Genomic DNA, 20,116 nt, shown 5'->3' with positions numbered 1-20,116 from the left:
CATACCCCTTCACCTTGACTTAGGAGGCCCATAGCTAAAATGAATTTTCCACCTTCCAGGCCCGCTCTCTTGCTTCCTTCTGGGCGGAGACGCGAGAGCGAGTTATACTAGAGACACCGCAGGCTGCCGCTGCCTCTCTCTACTCCTTGGTTGCCATAGAGAATTAAGGACTTGGCTAGAGTGGCCTGCATGTATACCCTTCTAGGTTAAGGCAGCTGTGACGCACACCACCCAGATCCCGTCTGGCTGGGGGAGGGGGAGGTGGTGGCCGTGATCTCGCGAGAAATGGATGGAAGGGGCGGGGTTCAGAACGAGGAGTGGGAGGAGTTACGGCCGCCTCCGCTCCTCCTCCTCCTCCGCCTCCGTGGGAGCGGGGCCGAGGGAGGGGACTGTTGCTGATCTAGTCAGAAGCGGAGAGTATGAGGCGAGCTCCGGCGGCGCGGGTGCCGCTCGCCTCCCGGGGAGAAGGCGCCGCCGCCGCCGCCGCCACCATTTGAGGCGCGGCGGCCGCGAGGCCCAGCGCGCGGATGGTGCGGGTGCCGCTCGGGTGTTGATCCGCGTGTCCCCTCCCCCTCTCCCCTCCTCCCCCGCGGTGGTCTCCCCTTCCACCCCGGCCCCCGGCCAGAGCCATGTCTCGGGGCGGCTCCTGCCCACACCTGTTGTGGGACGTGAGGAAAAGGTCTCTCGGTCTGGAAGACCCGTCCCGGCTCCGGAGCCGCTACCTGGGTGAGCGGGGGCCCCCGGGGCGGGGACGCCGAGGTCGCCGCCCTGGGGTGGGGGAGGGGGCGCCGCCGGGACTGTTGGTGGTGGCACCGGGACTCGGCAGGAGTACCCTGGAGCCTGGGGTGTTCCGTGGGACCGAGGTCACCGGACCTCGCACTCACACCTCCCTCGGATGCAAGCTGCCGGCCGCCGCCCTGGCTGGCTTTTCCCTCGGAGAGTTGGGCCGTGGACCGGCCGGCAGTCGTGGCTTCGGAAAGGGGTCGAGGTCGGTTTAGAGGGGGGGCGGGGGAGGAACGGGTCTCGGGCAGAGACTTGCCGAACCTGATCGGAGCTGCGGCTTTTAGAGCAAAAAGTTGGTGCCTTTGCTCTCTCTTCTCCGGAGCCGGAGTCCCCGCTCAGCCGAAGCGCCCCGAGTTGTTTGTTATCGCCTCTCGCCCGCCCCCCCCTTTGGGTCTAAAGGAGGGTTCAGTGTCTCCACGACGCGTCCCCACCCCCCGGGGAGTTCTCGCTGCAATCACACTCCGCGTAAACTATGTTGGGGCGCCGATCCAGAAACCTAGGAGTGCTAGCCGAGCTCTCCCCACCCCCCGCGCCTTCCCGGGTCTCGTCCACTCGCTCAGTTCCTTTCGACCGCTTTAAGAGGGGGCGGGGGGGGGGAGGCGGTGTAGGGTTTCACGTCCCTCTTCCCACCGCTGCAAAACACACTTGGCATTTTCTGTTTCTTAGTTCAGCTTTCTAAAAACAGCCTTCACTGTCGGGGCGCAGCATTCCACCCTTTCTTTCCGAGTGGTGTGTTGAACGTGATTTTCTGAGTCACGTCGAGATCACCGAAAAGTCAGTTTGCGTTCCGCGTGGACGTACTCCGTCCATCAGGACCTGCCTCCCCCACTTCCCTGCCTCCCCCAACCTTTCTAGTCTGTCACTTCGCCTGGTGAAAGGATTTGACGCTGTCATTCTTCGACTTCAACCGAACAGGCAGCAGAAGCGAATGAAACCCGGATTACAGCCGTCAAACTTGAAATTCTCTTTCGTGTCTCAAACAACGTGAACACATTCTTTGCAAAAACTCAGAAATGAAGCTGTTTCTGTGATCACTCCCATTCCAGTTTCACACTCATCCTTAGAGCTAGTCATATTTTCTGTTCCTGAACATAATTTAGACCTTTGCTCTTTGCATTTTCGTCAGCACGTATATACATACAGAAATAGGGTGTGTGTGTGTGTGTGTGTGTGAGAGAGAGAGAGAGAGAGCGCTGAATATGTGGTGGTGTAAACGTTGTTTTGCAACCTGCTTTTTCTGTACTACATCTTTGAGATCTTACCATGTCTATAAAGGTAGCTATATGGTGTCTTTCCAATTATAATACAATAATCGCAGTACAAAACAGTTATTGGAGTTAACGTTTCTGTGTTTGTGTTGCCGGGGAGGTGAAACAGGGTCTTACTATATAGATCAGGCTAGTCTTGGACTTCTCAATCCTTTTCACTCAGCCCTCCTGAGTGCTGGGGTTATCAGTCTGCCCCACCATATCAATTCCTTTTCTCTCCCTTCCCTCCCCCCTCCCTCCCTTCCTTCCCTCTTTTCTTTCCTTTTCTTTTCTATGCTGATCCTGGGGTTTGAACTCAGGACTTGGACACTGTCCCTAAGCTATTTTGCTCAAGGCTAGTTCTAGCCTTCAGCCACAGCTGCACTTGGGATTTTTGGCAGTTAAGCCCTGAGACCCAGGATTTTCCTTCCAGGGCTGGCTTCTAACCACAGTCCTTAGGTCTCATCCTCCTGGGTAGCTGGGATTAAAGGTGTGAGCCACCAGCTCCAGGGTCCTTTTTCTTTAAATGGACTTGTACTCTTTGTAACAGAAGTACCTGAGCCATTCTTACATAGGCCCTTGAGCAATTGGAGTAAATACCTACAGTGATATTTTTAAAAACATTTGTAGAGACTACTTTTAAAAATTACTAACCTAAAAGGGTGTACATATTTGTTTTAAAATTTATTTGCTGAAAAGATCTTTATTTTAGCTTAATAAAGCAAACAGCACTTTAGCATGGAAAATTTATAATTTAGCCTCTAGTTTCAATTAGTTGGACTATTTAAGTACCTATGTAGGTTGCTTGTGTGTTGATGCTTCTGGTTCAAGTAGTTCACCTGTATCTGTGTTATAGTTAATTAAAATAGGACAAAACATACACTCTCTGATTCCCAGTGACTTTTTCCAACTTGATTGAAGTGTAATTGACAAAATTATATATATATACACATATATATAAAGATAGAAGGTATACAACTTGATGAGTTTATGTACACACAGACTGAGAAATAAACACTACAACCAAGCTAATTAATATGCCATCTCACCACATGATTTCTTTTTTTTCTGTATGTGTATGTATGGTGCTAAAATTGCCTTAAAAAGTTCTCTATAAAAGTGGAGATGTGGCTCAAGTAGTAGAACACCAGCCTTGAGCAGAAAAAGCCAAGCAAGGGCTCAAGGTCCTGTGTTCAAGTGCCAGTACCAGAACAAAATGAACAAAAAACAAAGAGAGCCTTTTAAAAGAAATAAATTCTTTTCTTTTCTTTTTTGCCCATCATGGGGCTTAGGCTCAGGACCTGAGCACTGTCCCTGGCTTCTTGTTGCCCAAGGCTAGCACTCTACCACTTAAGCCACAGCACCACTTCTGGCTTTCTCTGTATATGTAGTGTTGAGGAATTGAACCCAGGGCTTCATGTATATGAGGCCAACACTACCACTAGGCCATATTCCCAGCCCCTAAAAAAAAAAAAATTCTAAGTTGTAGGCTTTAGAAATTAAAATTTTTAAGACCTCTACTATTTATATACAATATTGGAGGATAAATATTTTCTGATATATTTCTGTTTAAATGTTTAATAATGAATTAGGACTCAATAACAGTAAAATTGAAATAGAGCTACTGAACAATATTGCGACATGTACATTTTAAATTATTTTACCATAGGATGCATCTAACAATAGTATTCAAGTATCATAACAGTATACATAAATTGACTATCTCTTCTCATAAAAGAAAGTTATGGAAAAAATCCATTTGTTTATCCATATCTATCTGTCTTTATCTATCTTGCACATATTAAGCAAGCACTCACTCCCCAAAGGAAAATTATTGTTTTACTTTATTTTTATTTTTTTGCCAGTTGTTGGGCTTGGACTCAGGGCCTGAGCCATGGCCCTGGCTTCCTTTTTGCTCAAAGCTAGCACTACCACTAGAGCCACAGCGCCACTTCTGGCTTTTTCTGTTTATGTGGTGCTGAGGAATCAAACCCAGGGCTTCATGCATGCAAGCCATATTCCCAGTCCAGAAAAATTATTGTTTACAAAGCTGCTTCTTATATTGTAGAAATGAAGATGAATAACTTTATCTGTATTTATGAGAAAAAAGTATGAATTTATAGCTCCCAATTGCAAGATTCACTTGAATGAATAAAATGTTCATTTGGAATAGTATGAACTCAAAGGCTAGGCCAGCAGTTGTAATCTTTATGATCTTATTGTAAATTCCATTGTAGGATTTTTCCTTTTTTTTTTTTTTATTCAAGTACATTAGCACTTGTTAGATTTTTAAAGTAGGTAGCCAGTAAAGGAGAACGCCACACAGTATTCAGGCAGGAGAGAAAGTTACGGAACTGCTGGCCTATGGCCAAGATGATGCATGGGCTGAGAGAAGGGGCAACCCCCCCCTAGTCGGGCTCTGTAGGGGGCAGGGGCAGGGGTAGGGGTGTGGCCAGGTGGATTAGGAAGTGACCTCAGGGAAGGGGGAAGTAACTGCTTCCAAGTATGCTGGTTACCCAGGTAACTGGGTGGAGACTTAACCAAGTGGGGGGTGTCTGCATGGAGCCCACCCAGGGCGCAACTATGGAGAGGTTTCTTTGTAGATTTGCACAGTGTACTTGGAACAAGTTTGTTCACTATTGTATTCCCCTAACCCTCGGGATCTTTTTAAAAAAAGAGTAATTATGGAAGTCCAGAGTCAGAGAAACCTGTAGATTTAAGTATTTCAGAGTTTCTCAGGATACTGTTCAGCTCTAGCCGAAGAGCAGTGCTTTTGGAGTTGAGTATAACTTGCTAGCTACACCTTTTATTTCCACATATATAGTTAATAAAGGCGCACTTTCTTGCTTTCTTTTTAGAAATGAAACTTTTTGAAGATTTAATTTTTTTTCTTTTTTGGTTCCAGTTCTGGAGCTTGCTACACTTCTACTTCTAGTTTTTTGCTGGTTATTTGGAGGTGAGAATCACATAGATTTGTCTGCCCAAGCTGATTTCCAACCATAATCTCCAGATCTCGGCTTTGAAGGCATGAGCCTTCATGGCTTGAAAGTATGTGTGTGTGTGTGTGTGCTGGGACTTGAACTCGGTTTGGGTGTTATCCCTAAGCTGCTTTTGCTCAGTGCCAGTGCTCTACCACTTGATCACAGTACCACTTCCAGCTTTTTCTGAGTACTTTTTGGAGATAAGAATCTCATGGACTTTTGTGCCCAGTCTGACTTTGAACCACACCCCTCAGATCTCAGCCTCCTGAGTAGCTAGGATTACAGGTATAGGCCACTAGCGCCCAGCTTCAGAGTGTTTTTAAATGAATTATAAATGCAGCATAGAAAATTAGGTAAAGGATGAAAAGAAAAACTTACTCTTAGGAATTTCCTGTTTCCTTTCGTATCTCCTTTGGACAGACTTGCCTGTAAGTGGAATCTACTCTTTCTAACCCTTGTAAATTAAAGAGACAAAATGGACAAAAAAAAATTTTAAGTGACTTTGTCTAAATGGATAAAAGTAATTTTTAGGAACTTTCTGAGTTTAATGTATAAATGCTTAAATTTTGGTTAAGCAGTCAATGACATTTTAGTGGAAATTATTTTTTTAAATTTAGAAAATCAATGTGTTTTGAATACCATCAGTCATTATGGACCAAAATGGGCACTTTTGCTTTTAGATAATAATGTATCATGGAAACATTTCATTTTACGTGACCAGCTTCTTCATAATGTGTTACTAAGTTAAGATATAGGAAGACTAGTAAATTCTGCTTTACCTCCTTAGAACATTCAGTGAATTGATTTTTTTTTAAATATAGTTTTAAGCTAGGTGCTAATGGCTCACACCTGCACTCCTTACTACTCTAGCTTAATCTGAGGATTGTGGTTTGAAGCTAGCCCGGGCCAGGAAAGTCTTATGAGACTCTCATCTCTAATTAAACACCTAAAAAAAGCTGGAAGTGAAGGTGTGGCTCAAGTGGTAGAGTGCTAGCCTTGAGCAAAAAAGCCCAGGGACAGTGCTGAAGCCCTGAGTTCAAGCACCTGTGATGTGTACACTCTCCCTCCCTCTCCCTCCCCATTCAGTTGGGTGCTGGTAGCTCATGCCTGTAATCCTAGCTACTCAGGAGGCTGAGTTCTTAGGTTCAGAGTTGGAAGCTAGCCCAGGCAGGAAAGCACATGAGACTCTTAACTCCCATTAACTACCAAAAAGTCAAAAGTGGAGCTATGGTTCAAGTGGTAGGATGTTAGCCATGAGCAAATAAGCTCACAGGCCTCTGAGTTCAAGCTCCAGGACTAGCGCACACACACACAATGGTTTTAGTAATGAAAAACAAATATAACAGTGTAAAAGACCATCATAACAACTGTTGGCAATGTGATAGTATTACTTTACAGTAACATAGTATTTTAATAGTTGTGGGTTGTTGTTTTTTTGCCAGTCCTGGGGCTTCAACTCTGGGCCTGATCACTCGCGGCTTGGCTTCCTTTTGCTCAAGGTTAGCGCTACCACTTGAGCCACAGCACTACTTGTGGCTTTTCCTGTTTATGTGGTGCTTAGGAATTGAACCCAGGGCTTCATGTGTGCTAGGCAAGCACTCTACCTCTAAACCACATTCCCAGCTCAATATATATATATATATATATTTTTTTTTCTTTTCTTCTTCTTTTTTTTTTTTTTTTTTTTGCCAGTCCAGGGCCTTGAACTCAGGGCCTGAGCACTGTCCCTGGCTTCTTTCTGCTCAAGGCTAGCACCTTGCCAGTTGATCCACAGCACCACTTCTGGCCATTTTCTGTATATGTGGTGCTGAGGAATCGAACCCAGGACTTCATGTATATGAGGCAAGCACTCTTGCTACTAGGCCATATTCCCAGCCCCAACATATATATATATATATTTTTATTTATTTATTTATTTATTTATTTTTTATTTTTTATTTTTTTGGCCAGTCCTGGGCCTTGGACTCAGGGCCTAAGCACTGTCCCTGGCTCCTTCCCGCTCAAGGCTAGCACTCTGCCACTTGAGCCACAGCGCCACTTCTGGCTGTTTTCTGTATATGTGGTGCTGGGGAATCGAACCTAGGGCCTCGGGTATACCGAGGCAGGCGCACTTGCCACTAGGCTATATCCCCAGCCCCCCAACATATATTTTTAATAGGTATATTTTTGCAGGGTTTTAAAACTGTTTTGACCATGATCCATAGTAAATGATACACTTACAAGCTGGGGACTGGTGGCTCATGCCTGTAATCCTAGCTACTCGGGAGACTGAGATCTGAGGATCAGAGTTCCAAGCCAGCCTGGGCAGAAAAGTCTGTGAAACTCAGCTCCATTCAAACACCAAAAAAGCCAGGAGTGGAGCTGTCACTCAAGTGGTAGAGCGCTAGTCTTGAGCACAAAGGACAGTGGCCCTGAGCTTAAGCTCGAGGACTGGCACACACACAAGAAATACATTTACATGGCAACTCAAGATGCACAAAGCTAAAGGATTTTCCAGACAGAAGTTTAGCTTTACTAGATGAGGTTCTTGTTTGTGAGAGAATCTTATTGTGTTGCTTATTTTGTCCTTGAATTCATTTTGTAACACATTTTGGGTAATTAATACTCACCAATGAGTCTTGGCTTTGGGTCTGTAAAACAGTTCAAGATAGTAAATATATTTTAAATTATTATTGGTAGTGACTAAAGAGAGAATGAATGAGGTTCCTAAGTATTTAAAACAGATTGAAAGGGGCTGGGAATATGGCCTAGTGGCAAGAGTGCTTGCCTCATATACATGAAGCCCTGGGTTTGATTTCTCAGTACTACATATATAGAAAAGGCCAGAAGTGGCGCTGTGGCTCAAGTTGGCAGAGTGCTAGCCTTGCACAAAAAGAAGCCAGGGACAGTGCTCAGGCCCTGAGTTCAAGCCCCAGGACTGGCAAAAAAAAAATAAATAAAATAAAACAGATTGAAAAACCTTTAATGGCTTGATAGCTTATAAGGAAGATATACAAAAACAAAACCTCATTTACAATGAATTTTAATTTACAATGAAGAAATAATTAGGGTAGGAGATTTTATTTAGATATTTTTAAAAATTAATTATTGGGGTAGTATACTTTTTTAATCCCCACTTCTTTGGTAAATACCTATAGTAATATTCCTGGGTTGTATAAGTGTGTTTATAACTTGGAAGATGCATTTTCCAAAATACTTATATCCTACTGTACTCCTACCAATAGTGTATGCATTCTAGTTGATCTACTTTGTCATCAGCATTTGGCGTAGTGAGTCTTCCTAAATTTAGCCTTTGTGGTAGGTGTATAGAAGTATATATATATATATTTTTTTTTGGCCAGTCCTGGGCCTTGGACTCAGGGCCTGAGCACTGTCCCTGGCTTCTTCCCGCTCAAGGCTAGCACTCTGCCACTTGAGCCACAGCGCCGCTTCTGGCCGTTTTCTGTATATGTGGTGCTGGGGAATCGAACCTAGGGCCTCGTGTATCCGAGGCAGGCACTCTTGCCACTAGGCTATATCCCCAGCCCCTAGAAGTATATTTTTATTTAATTATTTTTCCCTTTTTTGTCAAATACTTTTGCTAAAGATTTTCTTTTTTAATTTCATGTTTACTTTCTTATTTTAAGAATTCCTAGCCAGCCACCAGTCAGTGGCTCATTCCTGTAATCCTAGCTACTCAGGAGGCTGAGATCCGAGAATCACTGTTCAAAGCCAGCCCAGGCAAGAGACTCTTGTCTCCAATTAACCACCAGAAATCAGAAGTGGCTCTGTGGCTCAAGTGGTAGAGCTGAGGAGCTCAGGGACAGCTCCCAGGCCCAGAGTTCAGAGTTTAAGCCCCACATCGACAAGAAAAAAAAATCCTCATATAGTGTTGGTATATATCCTTTATCAAATACGCTTTATACACATTGTTTTTCTCAGTTTGCATCTTGTTTTTTTTTCCCTTAATATAGTATATTTTATAGTTAATACTTCTTAGTACTTAAAAAGTATAATCTAAGATCACAAAAATTTTTACTGTCTTTTTTTGGCCTGGAAGTTCTTTTATAAATGTAATAAACATTTATTATAATTTTAAATAAATTCTTTTTGTAGGGGTAACTTCAGCTGTCTTTACATATGAATGTAGTTTGTTCCAATGTTTGGGAGATTATCATCTTCCTTTTATTGAAAATAAATCAATTAAACAATCAATTAATTGAATTTCTCTATCACATTTTATTGGTCTGAGTTGTCTATACTTGTTCCAGTACTCCCAAGACTTTATAGTGCATATTGAAATCAGATTCTATGATACTTTTAACTTACTCCTTTTTTCCAAAAGGTGCTTTGGCTATTCCGGGCCCCTCCCATGTCCATATAATATTTATAAACAACTCTTCTTTTGGGCAAAAAAAAAAGCTTGGAATTCTGTGTTGAATCTATGCATTATTTCATTGCAATATTGAATCTTTCAAACTTGATTCTTTGTTTAGATATTCTTTGATTCAAAATTAGCTATATATATCCCTTTTAACCAATTTAGTTGGTACTTTAAAATCTTATTACCTAATATGTTTCAGGTATACAGACATGTAATTGACCTTTTTATTGACTTTACAGTCTTAGAACCTCACTTAAACCTCCTACTGTTCCGTGTAATTTTTTTCTTGTAGACTTATTCTATTTTATGTAGATGGCTATATCACTGCATATTAAAATGTTTTGTTCCTTTCCACTTGCATTTTATGTTGTTATTTTGGTTACTTGTACTGGGCGGGAATCAGTAGACTCTTGAATGGAAATAGTAAGTCCTGTTTTTGATGAAAAATACTGTCATCCACTGTTATGTATGTTGCTGGCTGTAGGTTTTTACAGGTGCCCTTTTTCAGATTTCAAGAGATGTATCATGACAGACTATTGACTTTGTCAACAGGTCTCTATTTTTCCTCTGAATTTATTGAAATGATTTTTTGTTTTTTCTTTTCACTGATTCTATTATTATTATCTATTAACATATCAATTGATTTTTGAATGTTGACCCAACCTTCAGTTCCTGGGAGGAATGTCAGTAGACATGGTAGATTTTCTTCATGCATTGCTGACATCAGTATGACTTTGAGGTAAACATTCATAAATGATGTCAGTCTACAGGGTTTTTTTTTTTTTTGGTAATAGTTTCTCTTGATTTTGATATCAGGATAATGTCTTCATGAATGAGATGGACTGTGGTCTTTTTTTCTGTGTGGGCTTGAAATACATTTTTCCTTATAGATCTGATAGATGTCATCATTCAAGCATCTGAACTAGGAGTTTTCTTTGTGGAAAGTTCTTGTTATTACTTAAAAAAAAGCTTTTATTTTAAAGTAATTGTAGATTCATTTGTAATGGTAAGTAATAATACAGAGATATCATGTGCCCTTCAACCAGTCACCAGTAACATCTTTCAGGAACTTGACATAGATACAACCCATGATTGCCATTTAGATTTCACAGTGTTAAGTAGATCTTTTTGTATTTGTGTGTATTTGGTAGCAAGCAGTTCAACCTAATTAACATTAATATTAGTAGATTCATGTTGATTTCAATGCATTAATTTCCATAGCTTAATGAGGTGAAGATACAGAATAGTTCTAGTTGAAGAATTTTTTGTGTGTGTGTTTGTGTGATACTGAGGTTTGAATTTTAGACCTCACACTTGTTTGGCAGGCACTCTAACTGTTGAGCCACAATTCAACCCTTGAAGAATCAGGAATCCTTTTGGTAGTATTTTGTAGCCAAAGCCACATCCTTTCCTCTCATTTCCCATGGCTCTGGCAACCTGAAGTTTGTTTTCTATCTGTATACTTTTGTTATTTTAAGAATGTTACATGAGATGGGAATAGTGGCACATGCTTGTCTCAATTACTTGGGATGCTGAGGCAGCAGGATCACTTGAGTTTACAGGTTTGAGATTACCCTGGGCCCTTATACACATACATACACACACACACACACACACACACACACACACAGAAGATATGTAGATATGTATGTATATAACTTTAGAACAACAGTATATAACGTGTGTGTGTGTGCGCATGTTGGCCCTGGGGCTTGAACTCAGGGCCTGGGTGCTGTCCCTGAGTTTTTTTCCTCAAAGCTAACACTACCACTAGAGCTAGCTCTACTTTCGGCTTTTGTGGTAGTTAATTGGAGATAAGAGTCTCATGGACTTTCTTGCCCAGGCTGGCTTCAAAGTGTAATCCTCAGCTCTCAGCCTTCTGAGTAGCTAGGATTACAGGTGTAATCCATCAGTACCTGGCAGTATATAACTTTAATGAGATTGGATTTTTCACTCAGCGGAATAGTCTTGAGATGCATGAAGTTTTTCAGTACATTAGCAGTTTACCTTTTTTTTTTTTTGGCCAGTCCTGGGCCTTGGACTCAGGGCCTGAGCACTGTCCCTGGCTTCTTCCCGCTCAAGGCTAGCACTCTGCCACTTGAGCCACAGCGCCGCTTCTGGCCGTTTTCTGTATATGTGGTGCTGGGGAATCGAACCTAGGGCCTCGTGTATCCGAGGCAGGCACTCTTGCCACTAGGCTATATCCCCAGCCCCACCTTTTGTTTTTAAGTAGTGGTCCATAGTATGGATATATGACTGTTAAGCTATTCACCTATTGTTGGATATTTGGTTGTTTCTAGTTTGGGGCTAAGAATATAGTTGTTGCTAACATTTATGTACAGGTTTCTATGTGAATATTTTCATTTTGCCTGTGTTAGTAGCATATTTTGTAAGAAGCTGTCATGCTCCCTTTACAGCAACATTTTATAGTCCTATCATGTAGATTATATGGTTTCTCTGTATCCGCTCCATCACTTCGTGTTCTCACCATTTTTTTTAAAATTTGGACCATTTTGATAGGTATGTAGTGATATGGCATTGGTTTTAATTTGCATTTCCCTAATGGCCAGTTATATCAAATATTTTATGTTCTGAGTGAAATGTCTCAGTGTTTTTTGCTCATTTTCTATTTAGACAATTTTTCAACATTTTAGTTTTAGGAATTATTTATGTATTTTAAGTGCTAATCTTTTGTGAGATATGTGATTTTCTCCTTGTAGCTCCTTTTATTCTCATCACAGGGTCTTTCATAGCACAAATGTATTTTCCTTAAAATTTTATAGTTTTACCTAAGGTTTACGTAGTTTATGAAGTCCAAGGTCTGTTTCGACTTAATTTTTGTATGAAATGTGAAATTTAGCTTGAAGTTCATTTTTGTATCTATGAGTAAATGTAACCAGAAGTGAAGCTGTGGCTCAAAGTGGTAGAGTGCTAGCCTTGAGCGAAAGCGTTCAAGGACAGCACCCAAGCCCCACAACAGACAACAAATAAAAATGTATATTTGTACTTTGGTTAATCAACTGGGCATATGTACATGGATTTAGTTCTGAGTTTTCTGTTCTTTTTATTTGATCTCTGCCTATCCCTCAGTGAATATCATGCTATCGTGTTTCTGTAGCTATATGGTACACTTTAACCATGAAGGTATTGTGATTTCTTCTACTTTTTCCTCTCCCTCACAAATTATTAATAGCTCTAGGTCTTTGCTTTTTCATGTGAATTTTAGGAAAATCTATCTATGTCTCCATATAAATCCCTGGAATTTTGATAGATATTGATGGACTTAAAAGTCATCTGCCGGGGCTGGGGATATGGCCTAGTGGCAAGAGTGCTTGCCTCGGATACACGAGGCCCTAGGTTCGATTCCCCAGCACCACATATACAGAAAACGGCCAGAAGCGGCGCTGTGGCTCAAGTGGCAGAGTGCTAGCCTTGAGCGGGAAGAAGCCAGGGACGGTGTTCAGGCCCTGAGTCCAAGGCCCGGGACTGGCCAAAAAAAAAAAAAAAAAAAAGTCATCTGCCAATCCATGAACATATGTTGCTCTGATTAGTTAGGTCATTGATTTCTGTCATCAGCATATTGTAACTATCCAGATGCAGATTCTTAGCATAGTTCTTTAAATATATACTGAAATACTTAGTTTTCTTTGGAGCAGTTGTAAATAATAATTGTACTAAGATTCAGTTTCCACATGTTTATTGTTAGTATGTTAGTGTGATTGCATTTCGTGTGTTGATTATGTATCCTTTGATATTGCTTAACTCATATTAGTTCAAGGAGTTTTTTTATTTTTTTGGCCAGTCCTGGGCCTTGGACTCAGGGCCTGAGCACTGTCCCTGGCTTCCTTTTGCTCAAGGATAGCACTCTGCCACTTGAACCACAGCGCCACTTCTGGCCATTTTCTGTATATGTGGTGCTGGGGAATCGAACCCAGGGCCTCATGTATACGAAGCAAGCTCTCTTGCCACTAGGCCATATCCCCAGCCCCTCAAGGAGTTTTTTGAGTATGTTCCTGGGGATTTTGTACATAGACAATTATGTCATCTTTCTATAGGAATACTTCTATTTTTTTCCAATCTTAATTTTTCTTTTCTTTTTTAATTGTCTAGACCTTTTAGAACTGTTTAGTAGAAGTAGTGAGGGTAGATACCCTGTTTTTGTTTCTGATTCTGTGTTTTGCTCTAAATATGGTGTAAGCTGTAGATTTTGTTTGTGTTTTCCTAATGGGTGCTCTTTATTAGGATGAGAAAATTTTCCTCCATGCCAAATTTGCTGAAACCATCTATCAAAGAACTGCTGACCATGAGCCAGTGGCTCATGCTTGTAATCCTAGCTACTCAGGAGGCTGAAATCTGAGGATGACAGTTCGAAGCCAGCCTAGGCTGATCAACTGGAGACACTCTTATCTCCAGTAGCCAGCAAAAAGTTGTCAGTGGAGGTGTGACTCAAATGCCAGCCTTAAGCAGAAAAAGCGAAGAGAGAGCTCCCTGAACTTACTTCAAGCCCTAGTGCTGGAATGTACACACACAAAAAGGCAAAGCATTAAAAAGTATACATGCACACATACACTTAAAGTTGTAAGTATTTGCTCTTGTAAAATTGTGGAAATCCACTGAATAGTCTTTGCCAGGTTGACCTGTTCGTATCTGATACAGGGGCTTGATGTCCACAGGACAGGCAGTTGGGAAAGAACGTGAATGGTGGGAGTGGTGGTGGTAAGGGCAAGCTTGAACTTGTAAGTACACGTTGGATCTCCTGAAGTCAAAGACTTGTCAGTTCTCAGTGTCTCCACCTAATTAATGTGGGTGTTCTATAGGAAAAACGTGTGCCCTTTGCCATAGACCTGTGTACATAGTTGGTCTAGTATTTAAAGAAGCCAAGGAAAGATTCATGGGAAAGAGGAATGGCTATAGGCCTAGTTGCTACCCATTCAACAAAGTGAGGCAGCAGGGGCTGGGGATCTGGCTCAGGGGAAGAGCGCCTGCCTGGCGAGCGCAAGGCCCTGAGTTCGGTCCCCAGCTCTGGGAAAAAAAAAAAAAAAAAAAAAAAAAAAACCTACAAAAAAATCTACAAAGTGAGTCAGTGGATAAGCAGTAAATGTTTATGAACTACATAAATCTCCAGTTTTCTAAGCAAGAAACCCAGTATGGATGTTTCACTTTTATTTTTTTTTGTTTTGTTTTGTTTGTTTTTTTTTGGCCAGTCCTGGGCCTTGGACTCCGGGCCTGAGCACCTTCCCTGGCTTCTTCCCGCTCAAGGCTAGCACTCTGCCACTTGAGCCACAGCGCCACTTCTGGCCGTTTTCTGTATATGTGGTGCTGGGGAATCGAACCTAGGGCCTCGTGTATCCGAGGCAGGCACTCTTGCCACTAGGCTATATCCCCAGCCCGGATGTTTCACTTTTAGCCTCCATACTTTGTGAAGAATGGACTATCTCTAAGGAGAAGCATGCAATTCTGGAAATAGTTTAGATTTGCTGAGTTAAGACATTTTTACTCATGCTTCTTATTCTTGCTTGTTCAAGGGAAGATCAGAGAGGGGGAGATTTCCTGCCACTTCCTTAAAATAGCCAATTTAGCCTGGTGCTGGTGGCTCATGCTATCATCCTAGCTACTCGGGAGGTGGAGATCTGAGGATCACAGTTTGAAGCCAGCCCTCAGAGAAAAGGTGGAGAGGAAGCCAGCCCTCAGAGAAAAGGTGGAGAGACTTATCTCCAAATAACCAGCAGAATGCCATATACACTGCAGACACTTCAAATTAGTCCCACTTCCTGTATATGCACAGATTAAGCTAATATTGTCTGAAAAGAGAGACAAAACTTTGTTCTATATATGACTTTATTAACAAAGTTGACATAACTGGCCAAGAGGGAAGTTATAAGGCTGGTGATACTTAGAAGCAGAGTTAGGAAAGCACTTTAACAAATTTTTTATTTCATTTGACATTATTTATCATTTGAGCTACTTTAATGCTAAACTTACCCAGGTTTCCTAGCCCAGTGTCTGATCTTTTCCTGTTAATTGGTTCTCTCAGTCCATTTAGGCTGCTGTAACAAAATTGCTTAGGCTGGGAAGTTTACAAACAACAAATTTATAGGCTTAGTGGTAAGCAGTTGCTAGTGTGTGAAAAGATTTGGGGTAAGAAGCCACACTGAGCTTATGTTCATCCATATTCCAAGTGTCTAGTTGTTGGAGAAGAATTCTCTATGGCTCTTGTTTATTTTTATACATTTCTTGCAATGAGACACTTATCTGCCTTGTTCTGGATTGTCTTTTCAATGGTTTTTTTTTTTTTTGGTAGTGAACAGATAAAAATAAAATACAAATAAAAATACAATATGTAACATTGTGAATAACAAACTGTAGGCAAGTTTGCTTGTTGCCCAGTATACTAAAGATAACTCATTTCTGGACAAAAGTCAGGCAAATTTGCTTGATAAAAGGTTTGAGTTCTGGAATGTATATACTGCCTTGCGTATGAAACTGTAACCTCTCTGTACAGTATTGATACAGGCCTCTCTGAGAACTGAGAAGGGACTTGGGAGGCAAGGGTAACTAATGTGTACCAGAAGCTCATGCTGCCTTCTAAGTATAAAATCCTTTGTCTCTGATATAGGTGTTTTATGGTCTTGGCAGGCTAATTGGTTGTCTTGCAAATAGGCCAGGTTGTTTTACAGTTTTTAATAGCATTCAGAAATGAGGTTATATTTATTTTGATTAGAGAGCATTCAGCTTTTAGACTTATTTAATTATTCCTTTCTCTTTTAGAAGCATACTTTATGGGATATCTAGTTGACAAAAGTCACTGAGGAGCTTTTCATTTAATTGTAGCATGTCTTACTACATGTTTATTGGTATTCCCTGTCATGAGTTCTTGCTAAAATAACTCACTTTATTTTCTATTCTCTTGTGTCCTGCCACCATTTTTGTTATCCAAACCAGCTAGAACTGGTTTTAAAATCATATTTAAGATATTTTGGGAAAAAAGTATTTGTAGGATTTTAGTAAGTTCTAATTTCTATCATATTAATTCATTTGAACCACCATGATTTTGAGGGTAATGCAGTGTTTTGTTTTGTTTTTTAACTTTAACTCAGTAGGATTACCAACCTTGCCTTTGCCCAAGAGGATTTTTTTTTCTTATTTGCTGTAGTTGGCATGTTTTAAGTTGAAAATCAGATAAAGAACAATATAGCTAAACACAATGGTAATGCTTATAATCCTAGTATTCTGAGGCAGGAAGATTGTGGGTTGAAGTTACAAGGTTACATCCTTACATCTCCCCCTCCCCCAACCAAATGAAAACATTAAGAAGAGAACTCCATAGTTCATGAAAACATTCTCTTGAGTCTGTCTAGATGTTGTACTCTAATTTAAGAATTATAGAGGGGTTGGGGATATAGCCTAGCGGCAAGAGTGCCTGCCTCGGATACACGAGGCCCTAGGTTCGATTCCCCAGCACCACATATACAGAAAATGGCCAGAAGCGGCGCTGTGGCTCAAGTGGCAGAGTGCTAGCCTTGAGCGGGAAGAAGCCAGGGACAGTGCTCAGGCCCTGAGTCCAAGGCCCAGGACTGGCCAAAAAAAAAAAAAGAATTATAGAACATCATCTTAATAATTTTAACCTGTGTATCCTTTACCTTATTATCACCTGTTATAAGTAAGAAGGAAGTAAAGCAAATTGGCTTTGAGAGGATCTTGATCTTTTTATTTAATGAAAAGAACATAATAGAGAAATTGTTCTTTGTGACAGAATGCAATCATTAATTTTTATTAGAACTCATCAGATTATTTGTTTAATTATTGCTCATCATGAATTCAGCTTCCTTTCATTACAGTTTCTGATAAACATTTTCTGCTCTGTCTTTGGTAAAAGCATTCATATTTTAACTATTCTGTTAAAGGGAATTTGGCTTTTTTTTCTGCTTTATTTCATCATTGTAATATTAGCTTTAACATACTTTAACAAGTGGATGCAGGTGGCTCACACTTTATTTAATTCTAGCTACTTGAAGTGAGATCTGAGGCACATTATCAATGTTTGAAGCCAGTCTGGGCAGAAAAGTCCAAGATATTCTATCTCATTAACCCCCAAACTCACACTGCTAGACTAGCAGTGTGGCTCAAGTGGTAGAGGACCAGTCATGAGTAAAAACATTGAGCGTGTGAGGCCTTGAGGTCAAGCCCTAACACAAGCACAAAGAAAAGAAAATATTTGTTAAAATTTTGGTATTTGGCATTCTATTTAAAATTGAAATCCTAACTGCTCTCCTCCCTACTCTCTTTTAGCTCTTTTTTTTCTGCATGTTCTCTTTCTTTCTTTTCCTTTATTTTGCCTATTCTTGTTGCTGTCCTTGAGCTTCTTTTGCTCAGAGATAGCACTCTACCACTTGAGCCATAGCATTATTTCTGGCTTTTTTTGAGTATTTTGTTGGAGTTATTTCTGGCTTTTTTTGAGTATTTTGTTGGAGATAAAGAGCCTCACAGATTTTCCTGCCTAGGCTGCCTTTGAACTGTGATCCTCAGACCTTAGCCTTTTGAGTAGCTAGGATTACAGGTATGAGCCAACAATCTCTGGCTTCCTGCTTTTTTAAAAATAATGCTTTCACTAGTGTGTGTGTGTGTGTGTGTGTGTGTGTGTGTGTGTGTGTGTGTCTACATATATCGATTTCATTTTACCACTGTATTACTAGCTAACATTACTTGGCACAGTGAATACTAGATAAATATTAAATGAATTGGTCAAGAAGAAACTTTATGTTTGCTGCACTCTAGACACTGTACTTGGTGCTTTCCTTGCTTAAAGCACTTCTGCATGTCATGGGTATGCTAATGAGAAATTGCTGTTTAGGAGGAGGTTAATTTGTCTAATACCACTGAATTTACAAATGATGGAACTCAAATTACAGCCTCAATCCATTATGGTGGATCTTAGGCCCATGACTTCAGTGTGATACTTCTGTCAGTAATAGTATGATTTATTTAGTTTGTTTTTTTTTAAAACAGGAAGAAGAGAATTTATCCAAAGATTAAAACTTGAAGCAACCCTAAATGTGCATGATGGCTGTGTAAGTAATGGTTCATTCTCAACTATGTATTTAAATGTTTGATGAAATGCTGTAATCTTCCTAGAAGGGATTGTAACCAATAAAATGGGAGAATAGATGAATAAGCTAAAATATGACGTCAGGCACCTGTGGCTCACGCCTGTAATCCTGAGATCTGAGGATAGGGTGGGGTGGGGTTTGAAGCCAACCTTAAAGTTCCCTTGAGACTCTTATCTCCAATTAACTACTCAAAAACTGGAAGTGGCACTGTGGCTCAAGTTGTAGAGTGCTAGCCTTGAGCACAAAAAGGCTCAGGCCCTGAGTTCAAGCACCACAACTGAAAAAAAAAAGCAAGTATATGTAAACTCAGAAAAGTGTTCTCAACATTTTTTAAGTGCAGTATAGTTTTCTAATACTGTTAAAAGGCTTCCATCTCATTCACTTTACTAAATTTTTTTGTGAAAATTACTGACAACCTTTGTGTCTTCCTATCTAGTAGTCACTTCTCAGAAACTTAGCCATGTTTAACGCAGTCCTCCTTTTAAAAATACTTTTTCTGCAATAGTATCTTAGATTTCTTCTTTTCCTATTGACTCACTGCATCTTCTCTATCTTCCTCACCGAATCCTGTTCTTTGTCACCTCTAAATGTTGGGGTGGGCAAAAACTTGATACCTACCACCCTCTTTTCTTCAGAACTGAGTGATCCTGTCCAATTCCCTGGCTAAAATGATAAGACTTCCACTGCTTTCCAGAGTACCAGAGTCGTGGGCTGGGAATATAGCCTAGTGGCAAGAGTGCTTGACTCATATACATGACGCCCTGGGTTCGATTCCCCAGCACCACATATATAGAAAATGGCCAGAAGTGGCGCTGTGGCTCACGTGGCAGAGTGCTAGCCTTGAGCAAAGAGAAGCCAGGGACAGTGCTCAGGCCCTGAGTCCAAGGCCCAGGACTGGCAAAAACAAAAAAACAAACAAAAAAACAGAGTACCAGAGTCATATATGCAGCTTTAACTAATAGTTCCAATTGCATATCTACTAGGCACTTCAAATTCAACAGGTAGGATGCTTTTTAATGTTTTTAAACATAATTTTATTGTTACTATAGCATATTGTATAGAAGTCCTACCATTTCATAAGTCAGGCTTAAATTTTATTATAACAATTTTAAGCGTGCTTTATACCTATCACTTCAATTTAGTAATTTTCAAGATTTTTTTTGCCACATATTCCTCTCTGTTTTATCTTTATTTTCCCCTTGCTGGATTATCTGAAAGCAACTCTCAGATATTTCATGTCTATATGTGTAATCCTGAAAGCAGTGAACTTTTTTTTTTTTTTTTTTGCCAGTCCTGGAGCTTGAGCTCAGGACTTGAGCACTGTCCTTGAGCTTCTCTTGCTCAAGGCTAGCACTCTACCACTTGAGCCACAGCACCGCTTCTGGCTTTTTCTTTTTTTTTTCTTTTTTTTTTTTTTTTTTTTGGCCAGTCCTGGGCCTTGGACTCAGGGCCTGAGCACTGTCCCTGGCTTCTTCCCGCTCAAGGCTAGCACTCAGCCGCTTGAGCCACAGCGCCGCTTCTGGCCGTTTTCTGTATATGTGGTGCTGGGGAATCGAACCTAGGGCCTCGTGTATCCGAGGCAGGCACTCTTGCCACTAGGCTATATCCCCAGCCCCCTTTTTCTTTTTTTTTACA

The 20,116-nt window shown here is 40.9% G+C and overlaps 1 protein-coding gene across 9 annotated transcripts in view; it reads left to right on the top strand.

Moving 5' to 3' along the window:
* Positions 1-394: 394 nt before the first annotated feature.
* Dcaf6 (DDB1 and CUL4 associated factor 6) overlaps positions 395-20,116 on the top strand; it is a 109,354-nt gene continuing 89,632 nt past the window's right edge. For 7 of the 9 annotated variants that reach the window (XM_048357946.1, XM_048357944.1, XM_048357951.1 and 4 more), the window contains exons 1-2: positions 395-726; positions 18,381-18,442. In XM_048357946.1, coding sequence (XP_048213903.1) covers positions 630-726; positions 18,381-18,442 — 159 coding nt within the window. In that variant the 5' untranslated portion in view covers positions 395-629. The remainder of the gene's footprint in view (positions 727-18,380; positions 18,443-20,116) is intronic. The other 2 variants (XM_048357947.1, XM_048357945.1) reach the window with 1 other exon arrangement.

This window comes from Perognathus longimembris, chromosome 11, assembly GCF_023159225.1.
Source record: "Perognathus longimembris pacificus isolate PPM17 chromosome 11, ASM2315922v1, whole genome shotgun sequence".
In the NCBI taxonomy this organism is placed as follows: domain Eukaryota; kingdom Metazoa; phylum Chordata; class Mammalia; order Rodentia; family Heteromyidae; genus Perognathus; species Perognathus longimembris.
Note: the sequence above shows the minus strand (reverse complement) of the source record. Positions and strands in the feature narration are given on the sequence as shown.